At 45.8% G+C, this 14,898-nt stretch overlaps 1 protein-coding gene across 2 annotated transcripts in view; it reads left to right on the top strand.

Annotated features, from left to right (window-relative positions):
• EVI5L (ecotropic viral integration site 5 like) overlaps positions 1–5,494 on the top strand; it is a 1,467,274-nt gene extending 1,461,780 nt beyond the window's left edge. For both annotated transcript variants that reach the window (XM_069231736.1, XM_069231735.1), the window contains one exon: positions 4,540–5,494. In XM_069231736.1, the coding sequence (XP_069087837.1) occupies positions 4,540–4,863 (324 nt within the window). In that variant the 3' untranslated portion in view covers positions 4,864–5,494. The remainder of the gene's footprint in view (positions 1–4,539) is intronic.
• Positions 5,495–14,898: the final 9,404 nt, after the last annotated feature.

Genomic DNA, 14,898 nt, shown 5'->3' with positions numbered 1-14,898 from the left:
GCATTTCAAATGGGCTCTACAGCTGTTACAGAATCTCGGTCTTCAAGTCAATCTCCTGAAGTCCACAGCAACGCCTGTTCAGAGGTTGCATTACTTAGGGGCCATTATAGATACCAATCTATGAAAGGTGTTTCCTTCGGAGGAACGACGATTATCGATTCTCCAAAAGTGCAAACAACTACAGGAAACTCCACAGACCACGGCGAGAGTAATAGCTTCTCTACTGGGCTCGATGGCGTCTTGTATCCATCTCGTTCCCAATGCTCGCCTCCATATGATACCCTTACAGGAAAACCTGGAGGATCAATGGTGTCAACTGATGGACGATTGGGAGAACAAAGTCCTCCTTTCTCCCCACGCCCTACAGTCCCTCAAGTGGTGGTGTTCACCCAACAATCTCTTGGTGGGGATTCCGTTCCAACAACAGCCTCCAGCTCAAACCATCGTAACAGATGCGTCACTGCTCGGATGGGGAGCGCACATGGAACATCTTCGAGTCCAAGGCAAGTGGTCACAGAGAGAGAGTCTCTATCATATCAACCTGCTGGAGCTTCGCGCAGTCCACCTTGCGCTCAAAGCCTTCCTTCCCTCTCTGAGAGCGGAAACTCTCCTTCTCCAGACGGACAACGTGGCCACTATGTACTACGTAAACAAACAAGGAGGCACCAGGTCCAGGATTTTATCCAGAGAGGCTCAGACAATCTGGCATTGGCTTCTAGCCAGGAACCTGTCGCTAGTGGCAACTCATCTGCCTGGCATCCAGAATGTTCAAGCGGATGCTCTCAGTCGCGTAATGGACGAGAACCACGAATGGGTGCTACACGACGTCGTTCGTTCCATTTTTGCACTATGGGGTACCCCCTCTATAGACCTATTCGCAACCCCAGAAAACAAAAAATGCCAAAACTTCGCCTCCAGATATTACAATCCAGGGACACTGGGGAATGCCCTGTGGATAAGCTGGTCAGGAGCATTTCTTTACGCCTTTCCACCGCTTCCCCTGATTCCGGCGGTCCTCCAGAAGTTATCCAATGCTCAGTCCAAAATGATCCTAATTGCTCCGGAATGGCCACGCCAATGGTGGTTTCCAGACCTTCTTCACCGGTCACTCAAACCACACATCAGGCTGCCTTATCGTCCGGACCTGCTCACGAAGTTCAGAGGGCAGATATCTCATCCCAACCTCTCATCGTTGAGTTTGGCAGCATGGCTCCTGAGCTAGTGCAATATGGACACTTGAACCTACCTCAGGACTGTATGGAAATCCTGAAAGAAGCAAAGCGCCCTTCCACACGATCGGCTTACGCAAGCAAGTGGAAGAGATTCTGTGTGTGGTGTTTAGACAACAACATTGACCCGGTATCCTGTGGAGAGGAATCTATCCTGCCATACTTGCTAAGTTTGGCAAAATCGGGCTTACAATTGTCATCAATAAAGGTACACTTGGCGGCTGTAACGGCATACAGAAAGAGCCCTTCACAAACTTCCTTTTTTCGGATTCCCATTATTAAGGACTTCCTGGAAGGTTTAAAAAAGGTCTTTCCTCCCATTAGAAAGCCATCTCCTCCATTGGAACTGAATGTTGTCCTATCGCGTCTGATGCTACCTCCATTTGAGCCAATACATAAGGCATCACTTCAACATCTCACATGGAAAACTGCTTTTCTTGTGGCAATCACTTCAGCGCATAGGGTCAGCGAAATACAGGCCCTTTGCGCTCAAGAGCCCTACACGGTTTTTCATTCTGCGAAAGTGGTAATGAGGACTCATCCAAAGTTTTTACCAAAAGTCGTCTCCGACTTTCATGTGAACCAAACCATTTCATTACCAACTTTCTTTCAAAATCCAACTACTCCTGCTGAGAGAACTCTGCACTCTCTGGATGTAAAGTGGGTTTTGAAATTTTACTTGGACAGGAAAAAATGCTTACGTAAATCACAACAGCTCTTTGTTAACTATGGCCCAGTTAGAACAGGGTTGGGCACGTCTAAGCAATCTTTATCCAGGTGGATTGTTTCATGTATAATGTTATGTTATCAGTTAGCGAACAAATCCCTTGGTGGTAGGCCAAAAGCCCACTCTACTAGAGGGAAGGCAGCTACTGCAGCCTTGATGAGAAATGTCCCTTTGGCAGAAATATGCAAGGCTGCCACTTGGAAGTCGGTCCATACCTTTACTCAGCATTACTGCCTTGATACAGACGCTAGGGCAGATGCGCAGGTTGGACAGGCCTTGCTTAAGAATTTATTTGCATGACTCATGTTTTTTCTCAGTATTCTCCTGTCTACTCCACCGCGGTTATGGGGATGGGCTTGCTACTCTATTCATGGAAATCCCCTACGAGAGAAGGAATGGTTTCTTACCTGTAACTCCAGTTCTCTCGTAGGGGTATTTCCATGATAGTCATAAGCAACCCTCCCTCCTCCCCGGTGGAGTTGACATAGAACAGGTTGCCATAAATGTTATCGATGTTGGTACTCCAACAAATGTTTTGTTCCTTCATATCAGGTTACAAGGAGTGCATGCACCTTTTCACGCAGGCTGCAATGGCAGTCCTGCAGAAGCCTTTGCATGGGCTCCCAATGGGTGGCAAAAGATATGCTGCAGTCCATAGGGATCCCCTGGAGCCCCAGTGTCCTTGGTGCCTAGGTACCATATACTAGGGACTTATAAGGGGGCACCAGTATGCCAATTGTTGGTGAAATACTGGGTTACCGGTATGCAACAACCAAATTTAGAAGAGAGCGAGCATAATCACTGGGGTCCTAGGTAGCAGGATCCCAATGAACACAGTCAAGCGCACTGACATCAGGCAGAAAATGGGGGTAACCATGGCAAAAAGAAAGGTGATACATTACATTTAATGTAAAAATTAAAACTATGAAACCAATTTAAGGAAATATAAATGGATGGAAAATTAAAGAAACATTCTAAAGATAATTTCAAGGAAAAATCACAAACTAGATTGAAGTCTAGGGAAACGTTTTTATTTGGTTCAGGGATGGGTGATGTTTAGGGGTGATGAGGATTTTTTTGGTGTTAGGGATGGGTTGAATTCCGGTGTAGAAAAGGGTTTTTAGGCTTGACAGACAGGTTGAGTGGAGGAGTAGTGAGGTGTTTTTTAGGGAGAAATGGATGTGGTTTAAGACGGTGAGGGATTTTTAAGGTTCACAGGTGAGTGGAGTTTGTGTGGTGAAAGCTTTTTAGGGCTCAGGGATTTGTGGATTGCAGGGGTGGTGAGATGTTTTTAAGGTTCACTGATGGATGGAGTTTGGGGACGGTGAGAGTATTTAAGGTTCAGTGATGGGTAAAATATAGGGATGGTGAAAGCTGTTTCAGGCCAAAGAATGAGTGCTGTTTAGAATGGTTGGGGCTTTAGGGGTCAGGGATGGGGGAAGTTTCTGGCCCGAAAGAGTTTTAGGGTCAGCAATGGGTGGAGTTTAGATGTAGAATTTGTGTGTTTTAGAGTTCAGTGATGGATGGTGTTTTTAGAGTTCAGGGATTAGTGGAGTTTAGAAAGGTATTAAAGGTTTTGGGGTTCAGTAATTGGTGGGGTTTAGGCATTTGAAAAGGGTTTTTAGTGTTCTGTTTGGAATTGGTGGAGTTCAGGAGCAGTGAGGGGTTTTAGCAGTCAGGGATGGATAGAGTTTAGGCCAGAAAGGGCTTTGTAGGTTCAGGCAATGGAGGAATTTAAGAGTCAGGGATAGCCGGAGTTAGGTGTACTGAGGGGTTTTTAGGATTCAGAGAAGGTTGGAGTTTAGGGGTAGAAAGGGCTGCTTTTAGCGTTCAGGGATGGGTGGAGTTTGGGGGTCATGGGTGGGTGAAGTTTAGTCATAGCAAAGGTTTTTTAAGGCGGCAGGGAAGGGTGGTGTACAGGGGTTTTCAGTGGGTCAAGTGAAAGTTCCACCAGCGAACCAGATGTACATCTCAACTGAAGAAGAAAGCCAGCATAACAGGCCTAATCGGTGCACAAATGCAACGGAGCACTACAATGCTGTCCATTACTGGGTATGAAGTGATCATTGGGGCTAATCAGAGACTCCAGGTCTGATTGTGGCTGATTTCATTGTGTCACTGAAGATGTTGGTTTAACCCCTTTCCACCCCAATTCCTCCATCGCCCTTTCAGATAGCCTCACTCATGAGAATGGCATCATCAAAACTTAAACAAGTAATGAATGCTTATGCATACCAACTGTAATCTAGTGCTCTGAAGAAGGTGGGTGTCTGTATGCTAAGATTTCTTTAATAAATGAATAAATAAATCAATACAACTGTTTATAACATAGTCTTTGAAAATTATTTGAGTGTTGTTTGCCTCATTAAACATGTATGTTCTGTGTCTGTGGTGGAAGCATTCATTATGCGTGGTAGGATTGTGGTTCTTCCCTTAGATAAACTTTGGTTTCCATAAGTTCTGTATGTAACGTCAGCAGTTAAAATGAAGATGGATTCTTGTTAACTTGGTATTTTTTGTTATGTTTCTCTCATTCCAACCCAAATCCCCACCTCCTCCCTCCTGCCCTTTCATTGAGTTTAGATCCGTTTGATGAAAGGACAGAAACCCACCATGGCTTTTGATGGCATTCACATCGTGAACCACATGGCAGAGGATGATGATGAGGACTCACTCCACTCTTCTGATGAGGAGCTTCTTGGTAACCCAATGGTGGTTGGCACACTGCAGGATGCCCTTTACCCTTTGTCCCCCGGCAACGCTCGCTTCCTCCGCGGCCTTGAGAGTTCTGTCAAGGACAGCGATGGTAGCACAGACAGCGAGGAGCAGGAGGACCTACATTTTCCTACGGTTGATGATGCAGAGACTAAAGCTGACATCCTTTGTTCGCAGGTTTTCACTAACTAGAAATGTTGGGCCTTTGTGAACATCTTCGGTGGGCATCTGAGGCTACAGACAATGTAAACAATTGGCAGACCACAGCCAATGGGTGCTCTTCCTAGTGTTAATTGCAGAACATTTCAAGCAAAGTCAGTGGATGAGTTACCCACAGGATACTACATAATTATTTTGGTAAGAATATCTTTGGCTGACCAGACAAGCCCATGGATTGGCTTCTTGCAGCCTTGCACGAAGCACTGAGGCACCAGCGCCTATGTTAAGTGAGAAATGTTTCCTTATTTATGGGTCATTTGGTTTCCCAGGTGGACACCACATTTTAATCAACAGGCAGGTCCAACAGCTTGCAAGGTTTTGTATTTATTTTATTTTTTGCCCTTCCTTGGCTGCAGTACCCCAGGGGATGCACTATTTTCTTTCTGTTTTGAAGACTTTGAGAAACTACTTGGAAGTATTTGTTGTGTGAAGGGCTTGTGTCATATTTCTTCATCGTGAGCCTCCCTGTCACTATGCTTCCTCTTGATGTTCTGTGCTGGCTTTTTTATCTTGAGATTAGATGCACTCACAAAAAGGATTGGCAGAACCATTGCATACTGGTTAGCATCCAACTGAAACTCAGAATAAATAAGAAAGGTCTTTATATATTTCTTATTGATTTACACTTGGGCAGATATCACTGACTCTCTGTTAAGCAGAAACTCAGAACATTTGGACCAGTTGGCCTGTGACACTGTCCCCTTCTCTAAAGATAACTACACTATTCTTGCAGTTCCTTCTTCCCAAAAAGCTCGGCATAAGTGCACCACAGACAGAACTGGAAAGCTTCACTAAAAGATTGTCACCACACATAAATGTCCATCCTTTTGCACAGGACTGGGCCTCTAACTGCAATTCATAGACACACTAGGATTGTTCAGTTTTTTTTTTATCATCAAGATGCAGGCAAAGACTTCGGACTCTTCACACTTTTCCATTGCCTTTTCTTTTTACACTCTCTTCCCTTCCTGAAACAGTTGTTTTTATTACAATTCGATAGTTTACAATGTGGCAGATTTTCTCGCCTCACAGAAGTCTGCATATTTTGATTAGGGATTATTTTTAATACGCTGTGACTATTCTCAGCAGGAATCTATCTGCAGTTGGTGAGGAGGAGTTTTGTGTCAACGATCAGAAAGATAGAGCAAGATAAGGCTGCCTTCAAGTACCTGTTGGTTGGAAAGCACGCTAGTTCAAGAGTTCATCAGGTTTCAACTGACCTATTAGTACCTGAAAATATAATTATGGTACTGCAGAGGGGTGGTCCATCCTCAAACACCACCCAAAATGTGCAGAACACTCTGGGGCTGATCAGGAACCCAGGACTTATTTCCTTTGGAAGGTCAGTAGGTCTTGTCCCAAAGTCCTTCCTTTATTTGTTAAGCCCATTTGCCTTGACGGTAATGGTATGTGTATTTAAGTTTTGTTTAGCGCTGTTGTATTCGGTAGTCAAAAATAAATGCAGGCATCTTACTTTACAGTCTCACTATTCAGTCAGCGAGAAAGGTGTTTCATATTCTCCAATGTGGGGTTATATTCCAGGCCATTCTTTAGATGATCTTCTCTGTATCACAAAAACACACAGCTGGCGTCGAAAGACGTAAGTAAATATAACAGAGCAAAGCAGTTGTGTGCTAATACTATTGTTTGAAGTATAATCGTGGTCTCGACTTCTTTTGATACCGGAGGCTGAACACCAGTCTGTACCGAAAACTGCCAACAAAGAACCTTTGCGTTCCAGTTAGAATAGGAGTTTGAACCATCCCAGTATTGTTCATTCCCACTCCAACAGATATTCTCAAGTTTTCAAAGAATACAGTATTCTGAATCTTCATTCTTTTCACCTCCTCCTCCTCCAATATTTTTACTATGTGTACAACGTTCAGTGTTTATTGAAACAAATGGAACACTGTTCTTTACTTCTGTTGCTAGTTACATCCAGTGCCACAGAGACTCCAGAGCATCACCTATCATCTAAGCAAGAGATTGTTCCAGACCCTATGGACCCTAGAAGCAATTTGGCAAAGCAAATGACAGATGTGCCCATGAGGTGACAATTTTTAGATGGTTTTATAGCAAGTTTAGAGTTGCCTCAACCAAACATAGGCCATACTCCAGCCCCACTTCCTCAACCAGTGAAATAGCACTTATTATTTAATCTGCGGGAAAGATTTTCAGACATCAGGCTCTCATTTCAAAGAATCAGTATTCATTTTTCATTAGGGCCAAAGTGCTAAAGGGAGTGACTCTCTGTTTTTAATTACTTTTTGATTAAATTTCACATACAACCCGAAGTAACCCTTCCAGTCTTTCAACCTGGACCTCATGTTTTACTGACTACGGCAGACTTCAAACTTGGCTATGTTCAGGGCTCTGTACTGACAAGAAAGATTGAGCCTGTTATGGTGGTTAGATCACCTGTTAATCGCTTAGGGTGGTTTCACCCAAGGCAGCAAAGCGAGAAAGGCTGCTATTACCAGCTGGAGAATCTTCCATGAAAGGGTTTATCCTCTCTCAGAATTTAAATCTGATCCACCATACATTCAACACTGATTTTTTAAGGATGTGCTTACCAGGAATTAGTAGCGCATTTGCCTCAGCCACCTCATATGCTTTTATATGCATTATACACTGGAAGTATTCCCTCCCACCTTCCCAAAGACAGTTGTTTGCAACATATTTGATTAAAACCTGATCAGGCATATGCTCTTCCTCTGGTCAGTATTTGTGGGGAACCAGGTTCTCAACCAGCTGTAAATAGGGACAGCAAGAACAGCATACTATGGAAATGTATCTGTATTGTAATTCTGGTGGATACTTCTGCCACGGATTCCTCACCTTTGGAATATTCCAAGGCCCCAGATTGGGTCCGTAAAATTTTCGAACAAAACCTCTGGCATGCCACTAGGTGGAGCTGTCTAACTTAGCTCCGACCAAGTGCTGCAGTAGAAGTGAAAGAGCAGAGCCGCATATGGGCTCAACCTCTGTGTACTGATGTCAGTTCCTTTATCTCTGCACGTATCCAGAGAATCTTCCCAACTTTTTGGATGTCTATAAAATTCTCAGACCGTGTACTAGGTAGGGAAAAAAAATTTCCCCTCCACCCAAATCTCTATGGAGTGCCTTTTTGTCCCAGGGAGCCTCATAGGCAATTCTGCTGGCGGGCCCATTCTTGGCACCAACTGATCCGCAAAAACTTTTCCTGGCCCTGTTCCAACTTCCACTCAGTCCCCAAGATCCACACTGGTCCCTTTCATTACAGCATCCATTCAAGATGCAATCCTAAAGTCATTCTGCAATCTGAAGCTGACGCCTGCCTGAACCAGCTTGTATTATGCTATGAAAAAAACAAATGAACCAAACACCCAACCTCCTCCATGACACGAGGACTACCAGAGTTTGGACGCACTTTTCAACACTAGTTCAGATGCTGTCCAAGGGTTGCAGCACAATGCCCATAATGTTGATGGTGACGATGAAGAGGCGGCCGACTTACTCCCCCGTCAGGGACCTACAGAACGCAAAGGGTATTGGATAGCTCTCCAATAACTGAGTTGCAATACCCACTTGGTCAGCCACATGAAGAAAGTGCATCTTTTGCATTTGCAGGGCAGTGGAAGTCTGTGACCTGCAACTACCCACTGAAGAAAAAAAAAAATCCAACCTACTTACTGAAATTCTCTACCAAGGGCCGGTTTCTGCAAAGCCTCTATTGATCTTCAGTGAGCCACTTACAAAGACTATCAGTCCCACTTGAAAAAAAACATGCTCGCCCCTTCCAGTCAGTAGACGTTTATGCCAGGTCTCTGTCACACTGTCATTGCCGAGGCACAGCCAATAACAACTGAACCTGATGCCAAGTTTTTTTCCACAACACTAGTGGGATCAGAGCCTGGAGACCGTTTGGCTGCAATTTGAATGTCTTTCAAAGCTTACATCATGTCCCCGTGGCGTTGACAGTGATAAGGAGGTGGACAACTTACTTCTCCCTCAATGTACAGATGTAGGACTTTATTTGGACCCACCAAAAGAAAGTGGGTTGGATTCCTCTCCTGAGATGGTGTTGGACTCACCACCTGGTCCAATAATGGAAGAAAGCTCTATGATATATTTTCCAAAGGTGAAGAATCTGCAGTTAGAATTGTCCACAAGAAGTTACTTACCTTCTGAAATGCTCTTCCTAGTGAATACTAACTGCCATTCTTCACTGTCCTCCTACCTGCCCATTCTTGGGTGGGTGGGTGACTCCTTCACTTGATGAAAAGGTCCCAAGTTAGTTTTTAGCGCAGTGTCACTTGCAATTTGTCCAAGGTGATCTTCACCTGAGGACCCAGAAGTAGAGCAACACAGAAGCTGATGTCCATGTGCAGGGTTGGCACCTATAAGGAACTGCACTCCATCACTTCTAAATGTAGCGTGAGGCTGTCACAGAGCTGGACAGTGCCACCTAGTTAAGCTCGAAAGTTATTCCTCACTTCCAGTCTGTCATCTAGGAATGTTTTAAAGGCGAGTAATATGTGGTTATAAAGAAAATCCACCAAAAAGTGTTACTAAAGGCAAGTTTGTTGTTTTCCTGCCACTATTATTTTTCTAAGTTCAGTACAACTATAATTCAACCATGTTAAACTCTAACCCCACTTTGTAGAAAAGAAACATTTCAGATAGAGGTTTCTAAATGTAGATTGCTCACCTTGTGAACTTCCCCAGACACCGTAACGGATCAGGAAACTTTTGTAGCAATTCCTTTGCACGTCCACAGGTTGCATTTTGCGTCTCCGTGTCAGTTTCTTCCCTCCCCGGATATGGCAGTCAGACTTCTGTTTATGTGGTACCTCCTCGTGCTGATGTCAGTTCCTTTCTTTCTGCGCCTGCTGACGTGGATCTGGAGCTTCTTGAATCCTGTTACATCCGACAAAGATTTTCCCCTGAAAACCTTTCTTAGGTGTGCAGACAATTTTGAATCCCAGAGCTACAGGATTTAAGCTGTGTCGTGGCTGTAACTGATAGATGTTAGTAACGGACTCCCACAACAACGATGTTGCTTGTGCCCCAAACATGTCTCACGTCATGTCTGTGCTTCGCTAAGTTGAAGAAAAAAAAATCTGGAACTTTGAGGGCAAACTGGCTGTCGGCGAACTCTGTTGCTTCAAAAAGAGATCGCAGTCAAAGTCACGGTGGTCCCAGTCGAGTCAAGGGTACAAATGTGCTTCCATTCCCACGATCGTTCATCTTTGAGGACACAGGGCTCAAGTGAGTCCAAGAAGCACAAAAAAAAAAAAATCCAAGCATGGGGCTCCCACATCCCTCCACTGCCACCATTCAAAGTTGCTCAATGCACCAAGTATTTCTAGGTTACAGATCCGCTCCTCCGACACAGACCTGATTCTGACACTAGTTCCGCTTCTGCCTTTCCCAGAACAGAGATTAACACCACAACAGTTACATCAACTTAAGGAAGCTGTAGAAGAGATTTTGGGTGCCGCACTGTATTCGTCTGAAGCCCCTCTGGGCCCCACAGATCCAAGGGGGCTTCCAATTAGGTTATCCTCTGCGAATCCATCCTCAACAACAACAGATTTCTCACTGAATCACCCTTCTCCGTCTTCTGCGGAATGGACTCAGACCACTTTAAAAGATTTCAAACCTGAAGGTTTGCACATGCCACATTCTGATCTCAGTGGCTTGGAATCTGCCGGCGCAGGGTGGAGATCATTAAGAAACCGATGTCAACACACGGAGGTGGCTCATATATAGAGGTTTCAACGTCATCTCTGGGGCGAGAAGGACCTGATGCGGAGCAGTACAACAACACCTGTCAATACACAAGGGAATTGCTACAAAAGTTTCTGGAGTCAGTTTAGTGCCTGTGGAAATTTGCAACCTGAGGAATCTGCGGTCCAACGGAAAAGGTGTTACCAAAGATAAGTTACCTGTTCTTTTAAACTTTATTGGGACGGTTGATGCTGCATGGATTGGGTTGGGTGCACATATGAGGAGGGGCACCTTGCTCTGGGTTTCTGTTTAAAGTGTCAGGATCTTTTGGAGGAACATCTTCTGGAACTGTCTTCAGTGTTAGCATTCTCAGCATGATGGAGCTAGAGTCAAAACTAAGTACCCAAATCATCCTGTTTTGAAACTGGAGTACACCCACATGATTGTAAAGGCTTCCCCACACACATATTAGAGCCGCCCCATGGCTTAGACACTAGACGCATGTCTTCCCCATTATGCACTTCATGTGGTGCCTGGAAAGAAAAGGGGCAAAGATTCAGTTTAAGGCTTGGTGAATAGTTCACAAAACCTTGTAAAATTAAAGGACTTTGTTTCCTGGCTAATACACTTGTTTTGTACTACTGTACTGGAAGTTTAGTGTTAGCTGGATATGCTCTAGTGATAGGTTCTCACTTGAGGAGATCCAGTTTAGAAAGAAGAGCATTTTTGGTTCAGATGACAGTCTGGAATTACCTCTCCCATGAGATGTTAGCACTTCAGAACCAAAAATAACTTAAGAACCTTTCTTTTCCAAAATTAACACCAGTACAGAGAAATAAGAATGAAATTAGTTATTACAGGATTGTTTATTTTAGTGGTCTTATCCATGCCAAAAGGTCCCCACATGTATATGTCTTGCTTTCCTCAAAAAAGTGACCTGCATCTTCTTCTCTCTTTAGTCAGAAAACTAAAATAACTGATTCAGGGGGTCATTACAACCCTGGCGGACGGAGTTAAAGCGGCGGTAAGACCGCCAACAGGCTGGCGGTCTTTTTTTGAGGATTATGACACCGCCATGGTCATCCGCCGCTTCTCCGTTCCGCCCGCCGGGGTGGAGACGACTGCTGGGCTGGAGACCTGGGTCTCCAGTCCGGCGGCCGTGACAATACCGCCGCCGGTATTTTGACCCGGCTTACCGCCGTGGATTTCCAGCGGTAGGAACCGCCATGAAATCCATGGCGGTAAGCACTATCAGTGCCAGGGAATTCCTTAACACTTAATGGGGTTCTCCGCCACCCCCCACCCCCACCCCGACTCCCTCCCCTACACCCCACACCACTCCTGCCAACCCCCAAAGGTAGCAGGACCCCCCTCCCCACCCCGACCCCCGACATTACCTTACACATGAACACCCGACATGCCCCCAGGCACCACCAACACACATACACGCACGCACACCGACATACATGCCAACATCCACAAACACAGTCAGACACACACACCCACATACAAACATACATGCGCACATCCATACAGACATACCTACAGACATACACGCACTCATTCCCAATCACACAACACCCCCGCAAGCATACACGTACTCACACACCCCCTCCACATACACCCACGCACACCCCCATGCACACACACAACACCCCCCTCCCCTAACGGACGATCGACTTACCTGTTCTGTCGATCCTCCGGGAGGGGACGGGAGCCATGGGGGCAGCTCCGCCGACACCACACCGCCAACAGAACACCGCCGTGGCGAATCACAGGACGTGATTCGCTGGGCGGTGTTCTGTTGGCGTGGTGGTGGAGGTGGAACATCCTCCACTTCCCCGCCGCCCGTCACTATGGCTGTTGGCGGCTCTCCGTCAGAAAAACGACGTAGAGCTGCCAACAGTCATAATACACCGAGTGGAAAACCGCCACCACTGGCGGTCTTCAGCACGGCGGTCCCTCTGCGGTCTTGTAAAAAGACCGCTGAGGTTGTAATGACCCCCTCAGTGCGCTACAGCAATTTCCTGTCATCTAAATTTCAATTCATATTGAGATTTCTCTTAATTTATCGGCAGAGACCTGCCTTCCCTTCCACCCCTGCCAGATCATCCTCCAAATAAAGGGGTTTATGAACGTTCATGCTGGCGGTCTAAACATAGACCGCCAGCCCCTAGAAGACCCTGCCGGCCCTATAAACAACATTCCGCTGGGCCGGCGGGTGTAAACTGTGTTTCTGCCAGCCGCCCCAGCGGAATGCTGGGCCTGGACATTGCAGACGGCTCCACATGGAGCAGTCGTCAGTGCTGCAGTGCGGCGAGTGCAGAAGCACCTGTCACGCATATCACTGCCCCTAAATCGGGCAGTGACTTGCGTAGTGGGGCTGTGCACGGGGGCCCCTGCACTGCCTATGCCAAGGTACATCTTCTGAAAGAATTCCCCAGTCAGTATTTTCCTCCATGGATCTTCTGTAGAAGTAGTAATGTATTTTTATCTCCATGGTGACTCAGGCTCTCACATCTTTCTAGCACGCTCAAGTCTAATCGTGTCCGGAGGTTAGAGGAAGTTAAGTCTCTACCTCCACTCAGGTCTTTGTCTGGAGTGTGTATCCGATCAGCAGAAGGCAAGTACAGCAGAAGTAGTAGGAACTTCCTGGGAGAGGAGTTTTAAGAAGTGAGGAGAGTTGTTCTGCTGATGGGGAAAATGGTAGGTAGGGACACAGACATGTGGGGTAGAGACACAGGAGCAGCAGAAGCTGCTGCTCAAGGAGGAGTTCAGCAAAAGCTTAGCTATCACTAACAGCAGGGGGCACACCAGAAAACAAGAGGCTGAAGGTAAAATCGGAAAAGTGTCTATAGCACAAATTAAGGTGGGCAGACAGGAATAAATGGTGTTTTCCAATGGATAGATCTTTCCACAAATTCTTCCTTAGGAATTATCTTCCCTGGTGTCAGACTGATCTAGAAAAGTGTTTTCCCAGCAATGCCACTCCAGCTTTGCCAAGTGGCCCCACGTACCTTCAGCTGTGACTCAGGACATGGTGACAATGGAATAGATTAGTTGTCAACAGACTCAATGGCACCTGATCCACTTTTTCTTCAGTTCCTTGGTGCTTGTCTGGAACACTCTTGTGGTGACTCACTGATGAAATTCTGCATCCTTTAGACAGCAACTGGGTCAAATGTCTCCTCCAAACTTTGTAGTTCCAAGCCATTTTACATTTAACAAGATGATGTCCCTTTTGGATCCACATGACAACTGCATGTGGTGCTTCAAATTTGAGAATGACCCACAGCATGCGATTCATAGCACTTAAAAAGTCATCAAAGCTGCTAAAGTGTTTCCTTACCTCTCTGGCCCAGCTTCAAATAAAATTTTCTCATTTACAACTATAGTACAAAATACTGCTGAAGCTTTAGAATTGACCATCTCCTCTGCACCAGCAAAATATAACATTTTGACTGAGATCTTGCAGCGCTCATTAGCGCAGCCATTGCTTCCATTCAGTGGAGACCTCTTGGATACTGTCATGGCTGCTTGGAAGAAATCATTTTCTGACAGACTTCTAACCCCAGATTTCTCACCTAAGACTACTCCCCTCGGATTGGACTGGATCTGGAAAATCTTGAGCAGTTCGTCTGTGGGCCGGTAGGTGGCATCAATCAGCTCCATATTGGTGCCACCCACATCAGAAGTGACATCACAGTGTCCACATAAGCATCACCCTGCCATGCTGGTATCATTTCCTTTCTTTTCCGCCCAACAGTGCGGATCCAGAGCGCTACCTTGGTCCCTTTTTGACCACTTTTTTGACCTTTGGTATTCTTTTTTCGAGCTTTGCTCCCAGTGTTTTAGAGACATGGCTTCCAACAAACCCACAGGGTTCAAAATATGTGGAGAATGTCACTGACAGATGTCTGTTTTTGACCCACACTTGGCTTGTCTGTGGTACTTAAAGTTGAGCCTGTGTCATCTGCATGCACTTCAATCTGAAGGCGAATCACGAGCAGGCTTTGAGCCTCCTGGTGGCGCTCCAGAACAAGGCTCCACACAGACTCCAGTATTGTTGTCATGGGTCATCGCAAGGCCACTCTCGGAGCTGATCCCGCAGATGATCCTCTTCATAGTCGAAGGTGTCTTCCTCTAAGTTCAAGAAGCAGAATCCAAAGTAGAAGCACTCTTTTACCTCCCTGTCTAAACACCTTGATTCTAGACCCCGCTTCCACACACCACCTACGGTACCAGCAGTCCCCTAGAGGAGCCAGCAGAGAACTGATTTGAGGAGCTGGACGATTC

The sequence above is a fragment of the Pleurodeles waltl genome, chromosome 4_2, assembly GCF_031143425.1.
Source record: "Pleurodeles waltl isolate 20211129_DDA chromosome 4_2, aPleWal1.hap1.20221129, whole genome shotgun sequence".
Lineage (NCBI taxonomy): Eukaryota > Metazoa > Chordata > Amphibia > Caudata > Salamandridae > Pleurodeles > Pleurodeles waltl.
The sequence above is the reverse complement of the archived record's forward strand: the minus strand, read 5'-3'. Positions and strand labels throughout refer to the sequence as shown.